The 16,061-nt window shown below is 43.9% G+C and overlaps 1 protein-coding gene across 1 annotated transcript in view; it reads right to left on the bottom strand.

The window, feature by feature from the left end:
• CACNA2D3 (calcium voltage-gated channel auxiliary subunit alpha2delta 3) overlaps positions 1–3,595 on the bottom strand; it is a 959,782-nt gene extending 956,187 nt beyond the window's left edge. Inside the window, exons 1-2 of the mRNA XM_040407724.1 lie at positions 3,043–3,595; positions 2,372–2,453 (exon numbers count right to left, since the gene is read on the bottom strand). Of these exons, the coding sequence (XP_040263658.1) occupies positions 2,372–2,453; positions 3,043–3,155 (195 nt within the window). The 5' untranslated portion in view covers positions 3,156–3,595. The remainder of the gene's footprint in view (positions 1–2,371; positions 2,454–3,042) is intronic.
• Positions 3,596–16,061: the final 12,466 nt, after the last annotated feature.

The following is a 16,061-nucleotide window of genomic DNA, read 5'->3' as shown; positions in this document are numbered from 1 at the left end:
CTCACTAATTTTTATTTTATTTATGATACACACTTATATAGTGCTGACATATTTAGCAGCGCTTCACAGAGATTAGTATCACTCTATCCCCGGTGGAGCTCACAATCTAAGATCCCTATCAGTATGTCTTTGGATGTGGAAGGAAACCCACACAAACACTGGCAGGACATACAAACTCCATGCAGATGTTGTCCTTGGTTGGATTTGAACCTAGGATCCCAGTGCTGCAAGACACCAGTGTTAACCACTGAGCCACCGTGCTGCCCATATCTGTCCATCTTTAGTAGTATTTTAATGTGTATTAAGCATTGGAGTGACTCGATTCTAAACAAATCAGATTCGGCTCAAATTTTGTAAAATCTGAGTCAGGCAAATTTTGGAGAGAGAGAGAAACACAAAAAAATAAATAGAAATTGGAGACAAGAGAGAAAAATATGAGTCCTCGGAGTCCTACACAAATTTTCAGACCAATTGAAGCACTTTTGATTTAGGTACAATCGGTTCGGACCCGAATCGAACCAGTCAAATGAGCTGTATTGAATTTTGAGAGGTTTGCTCATCTCTAATTGGGATATATGATTTTCCTACAGTATACAACAAAAGCCTAGGTCAGGGATCAGCAATCTCCAGCATTACAGCTGCGGTGAAACTTCAACTCACAGCATGCTCTATTCACTTCTATGGGATTCCTGAAAACAGCCAAGCAAGTGTGCATGGTGGGAGTTGTAGTGTGACCACAGCTGGAGTGACGGAGGTTGCTGATCCCCGGCTTAGGTTTTGCATATACAGTAAGATGTTTGACCTACACTCTTGCAGTTTTGCACAGGATCCCATGTATTATCCCAACCCTCCCTCCTCCTTCGGGCCTCGGCTTACATAAGGTGCATGTAAATACCGTAGAGGCCTGTGGACTTATGTAATGTTTCTGCAGCGTAGATAGTAGGAAAACGGATCAAACCCCATCACAATTTGGCAAAGCATCTCATGCAAGGAAAGTCAGTTGAGTGCTGTCAAGCTTTCACAGCGCTGTTCATCAGATCAAAGCACTCTTAATGATCAGTTGTAATTTGCTAAATAATGTCTCTCGTTTCTTTCTCTCTAACTGTAATTTCAGCAGCTGCAGAAAATCACTAATTTCTTTCATTTGTGTGTTTTTCAATGCCGGGTAATTTTCAGGGGAAAAAAAAGGCAAAAAAACCTGTTCGATAAAATGTTGAGTGTATACATGTCAATGACGTGAAGGGTTGTGCTTTTTTATTCCGTTGGCGTTTTGGAAAGCGCCGATGTTGGAGGTGGATACTGTTTTATGATGTCTGAATGAAGTGCCAGCCATTAGAAGTATGCATTGCAACCATCAGGAATTAGACAGTTTTTTTTCTTCTGCTCATGCTTTTGTCTGTACTCAAAATCCAGAAGGACGGGCATAATATATGCAAGACTTAAGGATATCAAGACTTAAGGATATGGGTTGCTTCCAAATCGACTATGCTAAACAATGCACGGAATTCGAACGAAAAGGCTAGACAGACCCAAACAGAAGTATGCCGTTGACTCGTTGCGAACACTAGATGCAACGCTCATGTGGGTACAAGTCATGGTTCATTTTGCCAACACGAGTACCGTATTAACCCCTGCCGTGCCACTGAGCTACTACCCCCGTGCCCTAGAAGCTGCGTATCGGTGTGCAAGCTTCGTCAGGATGCTTCACGGCGCCGTGATATATTCTTTTAATCTCCGAAAAAGCTGCAGCTTTTGCTTCAGACCCGATAATCACAATTTCACCTTGCTCATTATTGCCTGCAATAATTTCAACTTAGACAGATTCCTCAAGTTTGTACATGACTTCCCTGGGTTATTACCCAGCTGTGCCGGCTGAGCGGGGAGATAACCACATCCACAGCCTCTTATCTGTAATGATGTAATACATCCCAGCACTGGGTCGAGATGATTGGGGAATAATGGGATTGTAAGAAACTGCAGAGATGACAACGCAGCAATGCCTCCTGTCGCTTGTAACGCGCCATCGTCTGACACGGAACAGGCAAAGGGAATAGGAAAAATCAAGGCTAATTCGCCTCGGAATTAAGTTTACGGTAGTCATTTTTCCAGTCTACCAGCTGTTTGTTTTTTTAAACCGGAGAAGCGAAAAGGCACACACCCTGTGAAATTTCTGTACGCCGCCACTAACGCAGGCTGCTCATTTTGCCGCTTTTTGCAATTAAGTGCAATAAGTTAATTAACAAGTTATTTTTAGATGCACCGCTATAATGATGGTACGGAGGAGAAAACTCTGGCATTGCCTGTTACCGATACTTCCTGCCAGGGCGCAAACTGCTGCGATCAGTGAATAGCACAAGCACACTGCGCTTACCTTCTGCAGGAGCTGAGAACCTGAGTATTTTGCTGCTATGGATTTGATCTCCCCACCAAATGCCGAGGCCCAGAGCTTTACCCTAGGACGACAAGACAGGGAGGGAAACGTAAATGCACCGGCTTTATTTCAGTAAGAAAAATAATTTTCATTGAACACCCCCACCCCCCGCTTAGAAAAACGAACAGCACAGCAAAAACAGGACATAGGAGCTGCATGCAAATCCAAGGCAAATCTGCATCTAGCAAGGTAAGGCCTGTGTCTTGTGCCTCTGCTGCAGCTCCTATCTTTTAAAATTGTAACAAGGAAGCTTTTGCTTTACTTTCTCGGAAACAACATTGCTAGCTGGGCAAGGATCCGGTTCATTCACCACCAATTTAACGCCGCAACGGAATGCGGATAAAAATGACAATATCTAAAGGACGCTTGCAAAAGCGTAAAGCAAGGTCAGACATATGCAGCAGGTAAAGGAAATGGAAGTGGCAATGAAAAAAAAAAAAAAACATAGTCTTCTTTCCACACGACTGCCTTTAATTGAGTACGTTAAAAAAAAACCTTAGAGAAAAAAAAATCTGCAGTCTCTCAAACTTGCATCCTAACAGATAAGTTCACGCAGCGTCTTCAGCCATGAATGAAATATGCAAAAAAAATAAAAAAATAAAACGACTTACATAGATAAGGGGATCTGCTGCTCCGATCCAGTTGCTGGTTTCAGCGTCGAGTTCAAGGCTATCCAGAAGAAAAAGATCCCAAAGGCTAATGGAATTGTAAGAATCACTTGCATGGTTCCTGGTCTTGTGCCTGGAGAGGTTCGTACAGTAAGAGGAAAAAGTCAGGCTGGTTCTTCTTGGTAGAAGCAGATTTGAAGGAATCAGAGTTGATCATTCATCATTGTCCATCCTGGCACAGTCCTCGGGATTGTGGTGCAAGAGTAGGAAAACCTTCGATGACTCGAAAAAAAGTTGTGTCCTTGGCAACGGGAAGCGTGATGTACCAGTGCTGCAGCCTCGTGCCTTTACTTCTGTACAACTCTGCAGTAAGCAGTGCACTGGAGTTACTTCCCTTGACCTACTGGGAGACTAGAGAGCTCTTAGCTGCAAGAAAGAAGACTATTGATTCCAACTGTGCTGCCTGTCCTCTCACAATTACTGCTCACTTTACAAATGGGAAGCTGCCTTCAGGTCTCCTTTTCTGTTCCCGGTAACCTCCAGCCTTCATCCCATATCAAGTCTAGCACTGGTTCACTGGAGCAGGAACGGACATTAATGGAAAAGTGCTGACAAATAGAAAAAGAAGGGAAGTTGTGCAAGATGGACCAAGCGGAAAATCTATTGAAGACCAACGTGTAGGGACGAGTTGACGAGGGAGCAGTTATATGGCAAGCGAGTCTTCTCAGAGGGACGGTCGATGAACAGTCGCTGGGGGGGTCTTGTGTTGACGGCGAGTGAGGAGTAAAGGGGGGGGGGGGAGCTGACACGAGGGACAATGAACACCCACCAGAGAGAGTTTCCCCCCCCCAATTCATTCAGCGTCGTACTGCATAGCAGCTTTTCTTGTGCGAACAGCTACAGTACAACCACCCAAACTGCAGCGGAGAGGACGACGAGAGCAGGACCCTAGCTGACATGTCATGTTAGTATCTCGCCCCGGCTTGTCTCAATGAAGTCATAGGTTGCTGTCCCCGTGCATCGAGGCATGCTTCCATCATATCGCAGCTGCAGCAGCTGCTCCAGAAATCCCGAGAAGGAGAAAAAAAAAGGCAGCCTTGCTAGATCAATGCAGGCTAAGTGACTGGAGACCATGAATAAATTATTAATTTCGGTTTGAGGAGGAATCCCTTTGGTAGATTGTGCATCAGATCTCTGCCTTAGAAAACAGCTCAGCAGCTCTGGAGATTTTATTTTTTTTCTTCTCTTTCCAGTGATTAATCCAAACACTTCTTCCTTTCTCTCCCCCTGAGTCACAACTCTGCTGTTATTATTGTGCAGTCCTCCCATTGTATGCACGCCGAGCCCCCATTAATCTAACCACTTCCATTATTTCAGATTAGCATAGTACTACAGAAAGTTTACGCCGCAATGAAAGGTATCTCTGCCTTTCTTCCCCACTAATCCTTTAACCCTTTTGTCGCTGGCAGCCTAGCCTTCCCTTCCAGGGCATCTTAAAGTTTTGGAGATGGTACTAAACTCAAGTCCTGTCCTGGTAAATGACAGCATGATCAGGAATCTGTCTGACATTGTCAGCTGGGATTCCAGAAGGAGTCAGCTTGGGAAGGTCAAGGGTTACGGCAATAAAATCCTGGCGTGAATAACGCTAATGACAGAATGATGGTCTATAATTGCATCTTCGCACTTCAATTCCTGCTTACTATGGATATTAGGGGCACCATAGGGGGAAAAAAATCAAAAAGTTGAATTGGGTAATGATGTCAATGGGCTCTTGTAGAAGTACCTTATAGATCTGTGCACAACCATATGCACATAGGCACTGATACATTGTATTTCAAATAATAAAATGTGATTTTATTTATTTTTAATACCCATTACTTACATAGCACCAACATAGTATACAGCACTGTACAGAGATTGTCACTAATTCTCAGGATTCATCTTTCCCTTCCAACTTCTCTATCTAAAGTACATGTATTAGAGGCAAAGCCAATGAACTCATCAGGAGGTTTTGGAAGTTTCTCTGTATTATAGAATTAATAGTATAGTATATTAGGCTAACATAGGCCATAGAGCATAATGAGCTCTGTTTTTGTAGTATTCATAGTGCTAAGCATAATCACTTCTGATAAGAAAACAATATGAAAAATATAATACAAATAATAATATAACACATATTTTAGTAGTCATTACTATACGAAAGTAGATATTATAGCTATATTAGTGGATATTATAAATCTTCCATTACAAATTTATTAAGACTTTATATAACAATAATAATAACAACAGTAATAATCATAATAATAATATATAGCGAATATTTATCAAACTGTGCCTTTAATCAGAATAAGATGCTGTATCGGCAGGTGCACAGATTACCTACAGGCAAAATGTACAGATATGCATGGATGACTTACCATGTATAATGAATTACATGCCTCCCTGCACACAAACTGCAGACAGTATATTTTTTTGCTAAATAGGACAAAAAAAATGACTGTAGGGAATATTACTTCTCGTATGTGTTTATGCTGGTACGTGTCACGATTCAAAATATTCCACCCACTGGAAAGTTGGGTCCGTCTTGAAATGTGTGTAATGGGCTAATTTTAACCTCAATTTTGCCGCACACTGGACCTAGTGCGGACGCACAATTAATTAGCGGCTAATCTGCAATATTCCAAGGATGTAGTGAGCACCTGTTTGCTGAAATTAGTGAGCCAGAGCTTCCTGAAATAAAAATCAATTAAGCAGGGAGGAAATGTCTAAAGAGGAAAACATTGATGTGCTTTAATATTTTATGACACATAAAGAAGAATGAGATATGTGGCTAAGTAGTGCTGGTGAGTGTAAGCTACATGAGTATGCCTTGGGTCATGGTAACAAGTATAAACAGCTAAAATTAACCCTCCCCCCCCCCCCCCCCATGGCTTATAGCTACTGTAAAAAGGGCAATAGAAGACAAAAAAAGGTCATTTAAAAAATACAAATCAGGGGTCAGCTGTAGCGTTTGAAGATTACAAAAGGCTTAATAAAATCTGAAAATAGGAGATAAAATTAGCAAAAATACAAAACAAACAGCAGGTGGCAAAAGAGAGCAAAACAAATCCCCAAAAATTCTTTAAATATATAAATGCTGAAAAACCAAGGATCGAGCAGGTAGGTCCCCTAAATAATGGTAAAGGGGGGTAGTCACTGAAGATAAGGAAAAGGCATAGTTATTAAATGTTTTTTTTAGCTCTGTATATACAAAAGAAGAGAAAGGAGCTGATATCTGTGGTGCTGGGCTGTTAGTACATCTAGTAATATACTCAATTGGCTAACTGTAGATATGGTCCAAGAGAAGTTAAAGGGATTCTGTCACCAGGTTTCACCCCTGTCAGCTAAACATATGCTGATGTTCAGGGCCTCATCAGGATTCCTAATGTGGGCTTATAAATGTGATCTGTAGCCTTATTTTTCTAAAAAACAGCTTTTACTAACCTGTCACACAAAGAAATAAGGTGCCCAAGGGGATGTCAGGGGATGTCAAGGGATGCAAGGTGCCCGCCGCACCCACCGCCGTTCGTGCCCAGCGCCGCCTTTCCAGACTTCTGCGCCACCTCCTAATCCTCTGTGCCGTCTCTCGCTCTCCCTCCCTCCTCCTGCTGTAAGATCTCGCGCGTGCGCACAGGGCTCTGAGAGACTGGCGCCAAAGTGCAGGTCATACAGGGGGTTGGGCGAAGTGCCGGCGCATGCGCACTTCGCTGTAAGAAGCCAAATGGAGAAGTCCGCACAGGTGCATCAGGCAGAGCCCTGTGCGCACGCGCAAGATCTTACAGCAGGAGGAGGGGGGAGGGAGGGAGAGCGAGAGGCGGCACAGAGGATTAGGAGGCGGCGCAGAAGTCTGGAACGGCGGTGGGTGCGGCCGGCACCTTGCATCCCCTGACATCCCCTTGGGCACCTTATTTATTTGAGTGACAGATTAGTAAAAGCTGTTTTTTAGCAAAATAAGGATACGGATCACATTTATAAGCACATATTAGGAATCGTGAAGACGCCCTGAACATCAGCATATGTTTAGCTGACAGGGGTGAAACCTGGTGACAGAATCCCTTTAAATAAGGTAAATGTGAACAAGGCTCCGGTTCCAGGTGGATTATACCCAACAGTGCTTAAAGAGCTCAGTTCAGTCATTGCTGTGCCCCTGTTTATAATTTTTGAAGATTCTCTAGGTACTGGTACAGTGCCAAGTGATTGGCGCAAGGCAAATGTGGTGCCCATATTTAAAAAAGAATCTATGTCTTTTACAGGTAATTATAAACCTATAGGCTTGGAAAGTATAGTTTGTAATTGGATTGAAAACTGGCTGAAGGACCGTGTCCAGAGAGTTGTGGTCAATGATTCCTATTCAGAATGGTCCCAGGTTATAAGTGGTGTACCCCCAGTGGAGGGGCCTCTATTATTTAGTTTATTTATTAATGATATCGAGGACGGGATTAATAGAACCATTTCTATTTTTGCAGATGACACTAAGCTGTGTAGTACTGTACAATCTATGGAAGATGTTCACTAACTACAAGCTGACTTGAACACTCTGAGTGATTGGGCATCGACTTCTCAAATGAGGTTCAATGTGGATAAATGTAAAGTTATACATCTTGGTAGCAATAATCTCCATGCTTCATATGTCCTAGATGATGTAACACTGGGAGAGTCACTTATAGAGAAGGATTTGGGTGTCCTTGTAGATGGTAGATTAAATAACAGCATTCAATGTCAATCAGCTGCTTCTAAGGCCACCAGGATATTATCATGCAAACGAGGCATGGACTCGCGGGGCAGGGATGTAACATTACCACTTTACAAAGAGTTGGTGCGGCCTCATCTGGAATATGCAGTTCAGTTCTGAGCACCAGTCCATAGAAAGGACGCACTGCAGCTGGAAAAAGTACAGAGGACTAAACTGATAAGGGGAATGGAGGGTCTTAGTTATGAAGAAAGATTAAAAGAATTGAATTTATTTATTCTTGAGAAGAGACGTCTAAGGGGGGACATGATTAACCTATACAACTATATAAATGGGCCATACAAAAAATACTGTGAAAAACTGTTCCATGTAAAATACCCTCAAAAGACAAGGGGGCACTGCCTCCGACTGAAGAAGAAAAAGTTCAGTCTCAAGAAGCGTCAAAGCTTCTTTACTGTAAGAATTGTGAATCTGTGGAATAGACTTCCTCAGGACGTTGTCACAGCAGGAACAGTGGACAGTTTTAAAAGGGGTTTAGATGAATTAAAAGTAAACAACATTAATGCTTATGAAAACGTGTAGAAATCTGAGACTCTCTTCCTTCTGGGATTCACGTTCCCACCTATCCCATGGTTGAATCATCTTTTACAAAATTTTAAAAAACAAAAGAAATTGCCCCTGAAAACTCTTAATGCTGGACACTAGTGGGCATCTTTCATTGGGGGTAGGAGGAGACGCTAGGCCAGGCATCAATATACTCCATCAACCCTTTTCAGCTGTGATTTCCATAGGCGCTGATAAATATTTTAGCATTATGCAGGTACGAAGCCTCAAGGACTCGGTTTTGGTAACAGACCTTGCCCTTTAATTATCATCAGTCATTTGCTGTACACAAGGCTGTATAGGAGGAACTGTTGTCAGGGACCCAGGTACAGTATATAAGGGCACCCAACTCAACTGAGGGCTGCCACCCATCAGCTACCATCATTGACAGCATGGGAGGTCGAAAGTTCCACTTTAAATCACAGCAAATCGAATGACAATGATAGTAGGGCGCACCATTTCTTCCCTCAGGGCACACCCTAATGTTGTGGCTTCTGTCTGATGGTAGTTGGGTGCCCTTGGTATTGAGGGTTTGGTGCGGGTGCACGGCAGGGGATGTAGGTTCTGTGGCGGGCATATGTCAGTAAACAGGCCAGTTGTAGAAGATACAGTAAACATCTCACTTTACTAAAGTTCTGAATGGGAATTGTAGTACTGTAGACTCAATGGTATCAAACACAGTTCCAGTCAATGCTCAGTGCAAATCTGTAGTACTCTTTACCTCTATCTCTCAAAAGTCACTCTCTGCAGACTGGCAATAAGGTTTTTGCAAGTTTGACTGTAATTCCCAGCTGAGGGAATGATGTTTTAGCAATGTCCCTCTCACTGCAGTAAAGTCTATATTAGTCTTACACAGCAAATACCTTAATGAAAGACTCCAATAGTTCTCTGGGGTTCAGGCCTAGTACTCTGAGGAGTGAGCACATGTAGCTCCCTCTCATTTCCTCAGCTAACTCACAACACACACTGAGCTAGAGGCAGACCTAAGTCCAACACCTTACTTCCTACAAGGGCAGAATCAGGTTTATTAACTCCAACAAATCCATACAAAACTATTTTGGTGCATTACAAGGCATTAACATATTAATTAGAGATGAGCGAATTTCAAAAAAATGATTCCACAAAGATATCTACAGAACCTGTTCTATTAATCGCTCAAACAAATAGAGTCCCCCCAACAGAGTGGAGAGAGTGTCAGCAGTAATTTATGTTGTGTTGTATTTCGTCAGAATAATAACCCCCAAAAAATGGATCCTGTCTGTGGAGCATCCGCCTTCACTCGGTTAGCATTTGGTCAGTAATCCATCAGTATTGCTAAAGCCCGAAAAAAACAGGAGTGGATCTAAAACAGAGATGACACATGAATGGAATATTTGCATGTCTTCTGTGTTTTGTACCCACTCCTGCTTTTGGCTACCAAATCATAAGCCAATACTGATGCAAATTAGAGACCATGTCATGCAGGCCTTACAGGTGGTACATAGACAGGATCCGTTGTGCGTCTCATTTTTCCTTCCTTTTGACAGATCAGAAGAAGGGTCAAATAAATGATGATGTAAGCCAGGCCGAAAGGCAAAATAGTGGCCCAGTCATCAAGTGAGGAGGGTCGGAACAGCATGAGAAGTCCACAGAGTGGCCCTATGACAAAGTGGTGAGGTGGAAGCAGCATGAGGAGACCACAGAGTGGCCCAATGACAGAGTCTGGAGGTGGCAGCAGCATCAGGAGGAGGTCACAGAGTGGCACAGTGACAGTGTAGAGGTGGCAGAAGCAGTAGCATCAGGAGGAGGCCACAGGGTGGCACAATGACAGTGTGGAGGTGGCAGCAGCATCAGGAGGCCGCAGAGTGGCACAATGACAGAGAGTGGAGGTGGTGACAGCAGCAACAGGAGGAGGCCACAGGGTGGCACAATGACAGTGTGGAGGTGGCAGCAGCAGCATGAGGAGACCACAGGGTGGCACAATGACAGAGTGTGGAGGTGGCAGAAGCAGCAGCATCAGGAGACCACAGAGTGGCAAGGTGACATAGTGTAGAGGTGGCAGCAGCATCAGGAGACCACAGTGTGGCAAGGTGACAAACCGGTCTCTTTTGTCAAAGTGTTGGTGTGGCACCATGGATGATCTAGTCTGATGCATCAGGCATTGGTGGGTGGAAATCCTAGCTGATCCACACATGATTCATCTTGACAAAGGTCAGTCTTGCCACATGTTGGGTGGTCAGGTGAGTTCTTCTTGGGGTAACTATGGCCCCTGCCACACTAAATACCCGCTCTGATGCCACATACTGGCCAGGCAGGACAGCTTTTCCAGGGCAAACTCTGCCAGTTGCGGCCACAAATCCAGTTTGGATACCCAGTAGTCCAGTGGATCTTCAATGTGGGGGGGTAGGGTGCTGTCCAAGTATGCCACCACCTGCTGGTTCAGGTCCTGCTCCAGGTCTAGCTGCTGCTGCTGGTGAGTAGCTTCTTCACTAGGCGGTTGAAGAAAGCTGCTCATCAGCGACTATAGACTCAAGTTGCTGCTGATGGAGCTGGAACTGCTCCTACCCCCCCACTCTGCCACAGCAGCTATGGCATAGGAAAACGTGAGCGCAGAAGGCCCCATGGTCAGACCTGCGAGAGGATGGACAATGGCGCAGATAGGCAGCGGACTCTATAGTAGTTCAGTTTGTCCTCCCTCTCAGCAGGTGTAAAAAAGGCCCCCTTTTTGGACCGGTAGCGAGGGTCCAACAAGGTGGAGAGCGAGAAGTAGCTGGTGTGGCTGTGCAGGAACCACATTTACTCAGTGGGCTTTAAAGGACATATATTGACCCTGATCGTAGTTACAGCTCTACATGTCGCCGCTGCCGTGCACTTTGTCAGACACCAACAGGCTCAAGGACTGGCCCACCTTCTGTTTGACATATTTGTGTAGGGATAATACTGCCTTTTTAGCAAAGAAATGATGGCTTGGGACTCTCCACCTCGGTCCGGCACAAGTCATCAGTTCTCTGAAAGGTGCAGAGTCCACCACTTGGAAAGGGAGGGACTGCAGCACCAGCAACTTGGCCTAGGAGCACATTCAGTTTCTGCACTGTTGGATGAGTGCACGTATACTGTTGTCTCTTGGCAAACACTTCAGTGATTGATTGCTGAAGGAATGGCTAACGAGGAGGTGGAGCAGGAGCATCAGGACCAGCAGATGTTGGGAAGGACAGACAGCTAACTTCAGCTGAGGTGGTAGAGCCTTGACTACCTGAAATCTGATGCTTGCCACTGGGTGATGCAGCGGCTGCTGCGGCAGGCTGGACCACCACATCGGAGCCACGGTTCTTCCAGGCCACTTTATTGTGATGCTGCATATGTTGACGCAAGGCCGAGGTGCAAACATTGGCACCCTGGCCACGCTTAACCCTCTGCCTACGGATTCTACAAACGGCCATGTTCACCTCCTCCGGCGGCTTAACAAAAAACTGCCACACCGCTAAGTAGGTGATTTTACCCCCAACACTCCGCACTGACTGACTGACTGATACCGCTGCTGCTTCCGTGAACCCCTGCACCACTACATTCCGGGCACGTTTGGCTCCCGAAATTCCCTGCTGACTCCCGGCCACGCTAGCGACTTGCTTGCTCCGCCGCTGCCGCCCTCTTCTCCTGATGATGATGAAGCCCCTTCTTCACCCAGCTCCCAACTGCAATCTGCTATATCATCATCATTGAGTTTTGTCTGCACATCACTGAGGTCCTCCTCAATGATCTCAGGGTCAGTAGCTTCACCGCTTGCAACACCAGCTCCCACACCACTCTCCTCATCACTACTTGCCTGTCTAGCGGATGAAGCGGCGGATATCTCCTCCACAGCTTTGCTGGCCAGTAGATGCTGACTGTCCTCTAGTAGCTCGTCCTCGATGCATAGTGGAGCTGAGCCCACAGCAAATAATACTTGTCTGGCTGAGGGAACAGAGCACAGGGCCTGCTCCCGGGCCATGCCAGCTAAGGGTTGTGTCTGAAGAACCCACCGCCTCTTGGCTGGGGGGTTTCTGATGTCACTTGGGACGAAGTGGATGACCGAGTCAACCATTCAAGAACCGCTGGGTTGCTGTTCAAGACACGACCGCTAGATGACACCGGGAGCTCAGGCCTCTCGCTGCTACTCCTGCTGCCATGCCCCCTTACTCTACTGCGACCTGTGCCTGCGCCAGAAACATTTAGACCTCTGCCACTCCCTTGTGCAGGCCTGTCACTTCTCTGTCTAACATACTGTTAGATCAAATAAATAAATAAAAAGGAAATTAAAACACCCCAAAAAAGTCTGTAATTTTCTCACTTCACCACACAACGGCTATTAAGCCCTTTTTTCCACTAATACACGATAAAAAGGGCTTTAGAACATATTACTGAACCGCTGAACAGCAAATAGGCCCTTATTTTTTTCCACTTATACATGCCACAAAAGGCTTTATAATATATAACTGCACTTCTGAACAGCAAATATATATTTTTTGGCCACTAATACACGCCAAAAAGGGCTGTAATTTGCTCACTTCACCACACAATTGCAAATACTTTTTTTGTGCCACTAATACACGGCAAAAAGGGCTTTAGAACATATAACTGCACCGCTGAAAGGTAAATAATATATATTTTTTTGCCACTAATACATGCCAAAAAGGGCTTTAGAAAATATAACTGCACCGCTGAACGGCAAATAGGCCCTTACTTTTTTCCACTTATACACTCCACAAAAGGCTTTAAAACATATAACTGCACCTCTGAACAGCAAATAATTTTTTTTTGCCACTAATACATGCCAAAAAGAGCTTTAGAATATATAACTGCACCGCTTAACGGCAAATATATATTTTTTTGCCACTAATACGAGCCAAAAAGGGCTGTAATTTTCTCACTTCACCACACAACGGAAAATACTTTTTTTTGTGCCACTAATACACACCAAAAAGGGTTTTAGAACATATAACTGCACCGCTGAACGGCAAATAGACCCTTATTTTTTCCATTTATACACGCTACAAAAGGCTTTAGAACATATAACTGCACCACTGAGCAGCAAATAATATATATTTTTTGCGACTAATACACGCCAAAAAGGGCTGTTATTTTCTCACTTCACCACACAACGGCTAATAAGCCCTTTTGTTTCCACTAATACAAGCCAAAAATGCTTTACAACATAGAACTGCACCGCACAAGGGCAAATAAGACGATTAAATATTTCCTTAGAATAAACCCTCTTAATGGTTGTATCAAACAGCACTTGCACCCCAATAACAAGAATGGTTTGCTAGAATTACAGAGCTGTATAATGGCAATTTGGGTCCCCAGTCAGTCCCCAGATTATTCCTATTACCCAGGCTGTAAACTCCTCTACTGAACCCTGTTCTGCTTCAATACTGTGGACAATATTATTCCTCCCTATCATTTCCCTGAACTTCTATACAGCAAAATAAAAGTTTTTTTTTGTATTTTCGACCACTGTTCCTAGCACCTGCTGATGTCTCCCCCTGCACTAAGTATACTGGAAAATGGCTGAATCCAAGATGGCTGTGGTTATTTATAGGGCTGTGACATCACAGGGCTGGCTGGCTGCTGATTGGCTGTATGCATGGCATTGTGGGTGATCCCTCGTTCCCAGAGTTTCTTGCTCTATGTCCTAACACGTGTAGCAGCCATTTTAGGAAAAAATGTGATTCGTTACCACTAGAGATGAGCGAATTAGATATTTTGAAATTCGTTCACACTTCGTTTGAAGATAAAAGTAGAATTGCGTTATGGATTCTGTTACCACGGACCATAACTCAATTCTATGAGGGATTGCATAACGGAATGCCTTTAGAAGCATTCCGTTATTCATTCTGTCATAATAGAAGTCTATGGGCTGCAAAACGGATCCGTTCCGTTTCCGTTATGCAGGGGAGTCCTCTGCATAACAAATCTAATTTCTTGTTGAAGTTCGGCGAAGCAGCTAAATAAAATTTTCAAAAACTTTGCTCATCACTAGTCATCAATATCTGATCGGTCCCGGCACCCCCGCCTATCAGTGGCCATTGCCCCCTAGGGATTGGTGCAGTGGAAAGGTGATTTGAAGAATCAGGTCAGAAGTAAATGTGAATAAGTCTCTCTTTACTTGGTGCAAAATAAAACGTGTGGAACTTACAGGCACTTGTGGATGTAGATGTCCACTGTCATCAAGGCTTAATGTTAGTATGGTCTGGTAGTTACTCTAGGTGATGAGTGTCTGACCTGTTTTCCCTCACCGGCAGCAGGGTCTGTGAAGCTGTAGTTTTGCTGATCACTCTGTCTAGGCACACTGAAGCTTCTTGGAAGCAGTGTTCTTGATTCTGACAAATTTACTGGCGTAACGATTCCACATGAGAATTGGATATTGTCCCTTGAGGTAGGAGCTCTAGCATGTGCTTCCTTCCTCCAAACTGTCTAAACTCAAACTCACCTTCCAGGCAGGAAGTAGGACCAGCCCACTCCTACCAAGGGGGAAGGAACAGGGTGGGTAGTTCCTGAAATGGCATAACATGGCATAAACATGACATAACATTGGTCTGGGTTAATGCATTTGGTAAAAGGAAGTTCATTATGTCAAATTTAAAATCTGTAGCAGCTCCCGAACTTTACATGTAAGTCCTATTGGTAGATAAATCATTGGACCAACTCAAGAACCAATTCCCAGGTTCTACTATAATCTCTGCATCTCATATCCTTACTCCCCAGAAATCCCCAGGAATAATGTTTACATTTATGTCACAGAACATGGATAATGCACACAATAATATCCTGCCGCAGGGATATGACAGCAGAGAGACAAGTAAAGTGACGTGATAGTAAATTAATCATAAACGTATATAGGTCCTTATACTTTAGACCAGCAGACAGCAATCCGTTCATGATCCTACAATACACATGCACAGCCGAGAGTGCATGATTCTGAATATATATATGGGAGAATATCCTATTTTGACATATAACATCCATTTGGGATGGCTCAAAGCCCCTACTAATTGCATGCTACAGGGAATATGTCAGAAAATTACCTATAGTTAAAAAGAGTTTTTTTGTTGAACATAATTTTTAGATTTTTTATTTTTTTATTTTCCATGTCACTATCTATATTTTAAAATAAATATCTAAAATCATGCAGTTTCGATACTGGCCACTAGACCTAAAATATGTTAGGTCACGTTCACATCTACCACAGCAGGTCCGGCAGCCTGTTCCTGCACAGAGCAGCCTGCCGGATTTCACCGGATCCGACATTGCCGGATTCTACAGTTTACTGCTAGATCTCCATTGACTGTAATGAGTCCAGTGGTCATCTGGCCGCTTTCTGGTATAAATGTTGAGTTTTGGCTGGACAAAAAATATTCTATGCAGTGTTTTTTAGTTTGGCTGAAAGCGGCATTTGTGCCAGATCAGCTTGCTGCAGATGTGAACACTGCCTTAATGGAGGAGGTTTTGAGGCAGAGTTTCCTGCAGTTTTTTCAGACAGCGAGGAGAAGTCCATCTATTATATTTCTGATTCCTTTCTAATCCAATACTTACCTAGGATGATAAACCAGTAGAAAAATCTGTCCAAAACCTCCTCCAAAAAAGTGTGCACCTTCCCTAACACTTCCTGTTGTCTGAGAGCACCCACATCGACTTTAGATACAATGGACAGTAGGGAAACTCATTGACTTCT

The sequence above is a fragment of the Bufo bufo genome, chromosome 9, assembly GCF_905171765.1.
Source record: "Bufo bufo chromosome 9, aBufBuf1.1, whole genome shotgun sequence".
Lineage (NCBI taxonomy): Eukaryota > Metazoa > Chordata > Amphibia > Anura > Bufonidae > Bufo > Bufo bufo.
Note: the sequence above shows the minus strand (reverse complement) of the source record. Positions and strands in the feature narration are given on the sequence as shown.